Here is a 2,500-nt window from a genome sequence, read left to right on the forward strand (position 1 = left end):
GGAGAAAGGAGAGAGATACAGGAACAGAGAGGAAGAGAGAGAGAATCTGAAATAGGGGATAGAGAGAGAGGAATTTGTGAGAGAGAGAGAGAGAGAGAGAGAGAGAACGAGACAGTGAACGAGATTTGGAGAACTAGTGAGTGAGCGAGAGAAAGGGAGTGAGAGAGGTTTGGAGAGGATGGCAGTATGAATGAGTGAGAGAGAGAAAGGGAGTGAGAGAGGTATGGAAAGGTTGGCAGGGTGAACGAGTGAGAGAGTGAGAAAAAGGGAGTGAGAGAGGTCGGTGGTGGTGGTGGTGAGGGAAAAGCACATTAGCTGACCACTTTCTCTCCCTCTGTTCTGTCTCCCTCGCTCGCCCCCTTTCCCTTCACAGCCTGAGGTGCCGTTCTGATTGGATGAGGGGAGACAGCATCACTAATACTGGCTATAAATACATCCACACGGCCCAGTCGGCACGGCAGGGCAGACCGCTGCCATACAGCCAGCATCCACACAGGAGACACACACTCTGCCAGGCACACCCAAGCTACAGGAGGAGGGGGAGAGAGGGATGGAGAGAGGGAGAGATAGAGGGAGAGAGAGAAAAGGTAGAGACATAAACAGAGAAACAGAGCGGTGTGAGAGACTGACAGTAATACAGGGAGTGGTCAAAAAGACAGAAAAGGACAGAACGGGAAAGACAGCAATAAGGTACAGACTGATAAGGGAAGGAGGAGGACAGGGGAAAGAGGGATGAATGAGAGATCACACAGGAAGAGTACTGTGATGGCAGAAGAAAGGGTGACAGTGAGAAAGAGGTGTGAAGGAGGCAGATAGACACAGAGATGCCCCTTGATGGTGCCACCCCCCCCCACCATCCCCGTTCACCCCAGAAGGGTCTTACCTTTGACCTGGTTCTCATACTCCACCAGCCCCCCCTTCTCCTTCTTCAGCTTGCCGTGCGATGTCATGGTGTGTCCACCAGGGGCAGCACCGGGCTCACCAGGCCTTGGTTTGGTTGATGTTCACCTGCTCCTCTTTTCAGGGTGCCGTTAGACCACACAGGCCGGATTTCACAAGGCCTGCCACTGTGCAAATGGCCCCACTCAACAGGCTGGTGAGGTTAGATGACCTAAATGTCTCTGTAATCTCAGTAGACGCCAAGTTTCACTCTTCTCTTCTCATTCTGGGATGGTTGTAAACTGCTGGCAGTTATTTTGTCCTGGTTTCCACACAGGCAAAACAGAGAAGTTGCTTCGATGTGTGTGTCTGTATCTGTCTGTATGAGTGTGTGTGTGCGTGTGTGTAAGAGTATGTCTGTGTTACGAATGTCTGTGTCGTCCTAGGCGCTTCCTGCGTTTGGGCCCCGCCGACACTGAGCGCGACAAAAGAAACACTGGCTTCCTCCTTGGTTTCCTGAGTGACTGGAATCAGGGTGAATGTCTTCTCTTGAGAATCTAAAACACAGAGAGAGAGAGAGAGAGAGAGAGAGAAAGAGGAGAGGTTCGTGAGAAAGTGGGAGGGTATGACAGTCAGGGAAGATGGTACTTCAGTGAGTATGTGACTAAGACAGGAAAAGAGTGGAGAGAAAGAACAAAGACAGACAAATTAAAAGAAAGAAGAAAATAAGAATGAAGAAAAGAAAGAATGAAAAAAAAAACAAAGGATATACAGTGTCAGCAACGGGACAACGTGTGCTTCGGGGGAGATCCAACAGTTGACAGAAATGAGCGCACCTGCCCACATCCTGTTTATCTCACAAACACACACACACACACACACACACACGCACACACACCGTCTCAAGTCACAGTCAAGCACACAAACTCTCACAGGCTCTCTGAGCTCACATGAGACCCGCAGGTTATGTGCATCATCTCTCACGGCACATACTACTGGACCAGCATGGCCCGAACGGATACCCCCATCTGCACCTGGAGGCAAATTAGCATCCTATGTGGCTAACGCTAATGCTACCAATACAGCGCTAATGTGGCCAGAGAGACCAGAAGAGGGCTACAAGGGCTTCTGCAACTCTCATTGGTGGTGTGTTTCTGGCGGTCTGCTTGCGTAGTGAGAGTGGGCCTGGGTGGGTGTGGGTGTGGGGGAAATAGCAGAGGTCAGTGAAAGTAGCAGAGACACACACACACACACACACACACACACAGCTCAGAGAGTAGCAAATGGTTGAATGCAACTGGCTCAGCTCTGGGCTGCAGCAGGGTGGAATCTGAATCCAGTGTCTTTCTGGGACCTTCAGAATCTTCCCATGTTATATAACCTACTGATTTGAACACTGTGTGTGTGTGTGTGTGTTTAGATAGGAGTGAAATAGATGTAGAATTTACAGTATGCCAAAGGCTATGCATGAGTGATTCCATGTGTGATTTGTGTGTGTCAGAAAGAAAAAGGTGAGAATGATATGGGTGTGTATGATTATACGAGCAGTGTGTGTGTGTTTGTGTGTGCATGCGTGGTATGAGTGTGGTGCATGTGTGCTACCATGTGCAATTGTGTGTCT

General features: G+C 49.6%; 1 protein-coding gene across 5 annotated transcripts in view; it reads right to left on the reverse strand.

The window, feature by feature from the left end:
- The window catches only part of arhgap4b (Rho GTPase activating protein 4b), a 31,546-nt gene that overhangs the window by 20,753 nt on the left and 8,293 nt on the right, over positions 1 to 2,500 (reverse strand). For all 5 annotated transcript variants that reach the window (XM_042098457.1, XM_042098460.1, XM_042098459.1 and 2 more), the window contains exon 2: positions 884 to 1,436. In XM_042098457.1, coding sequence (XP_041954391.1) covers positions 884 to 950 — 67 coding nt within the window. In that variant the 5' untranslated portion in view covers positions 951 to 1,436. The remainder of the gene's footprint in view (positions 1 to 883; positions 1,437 to 2,500) is intronic.

Source organism: Alosa sapidissima, chromosome 7 (genome assembly GCF_018492685.1).
Source record: "Alosa sapidissima isolate fAloSap1 chromosome 7, fAloSap1.pri, whole genome shotgun sequence".
Lineage (NCBI taxonomy): Eukaryota > Metazoa > Chordata > Actinopteri > Clupeiformes > Clupeidae > Alosa > Alosa sapidissima.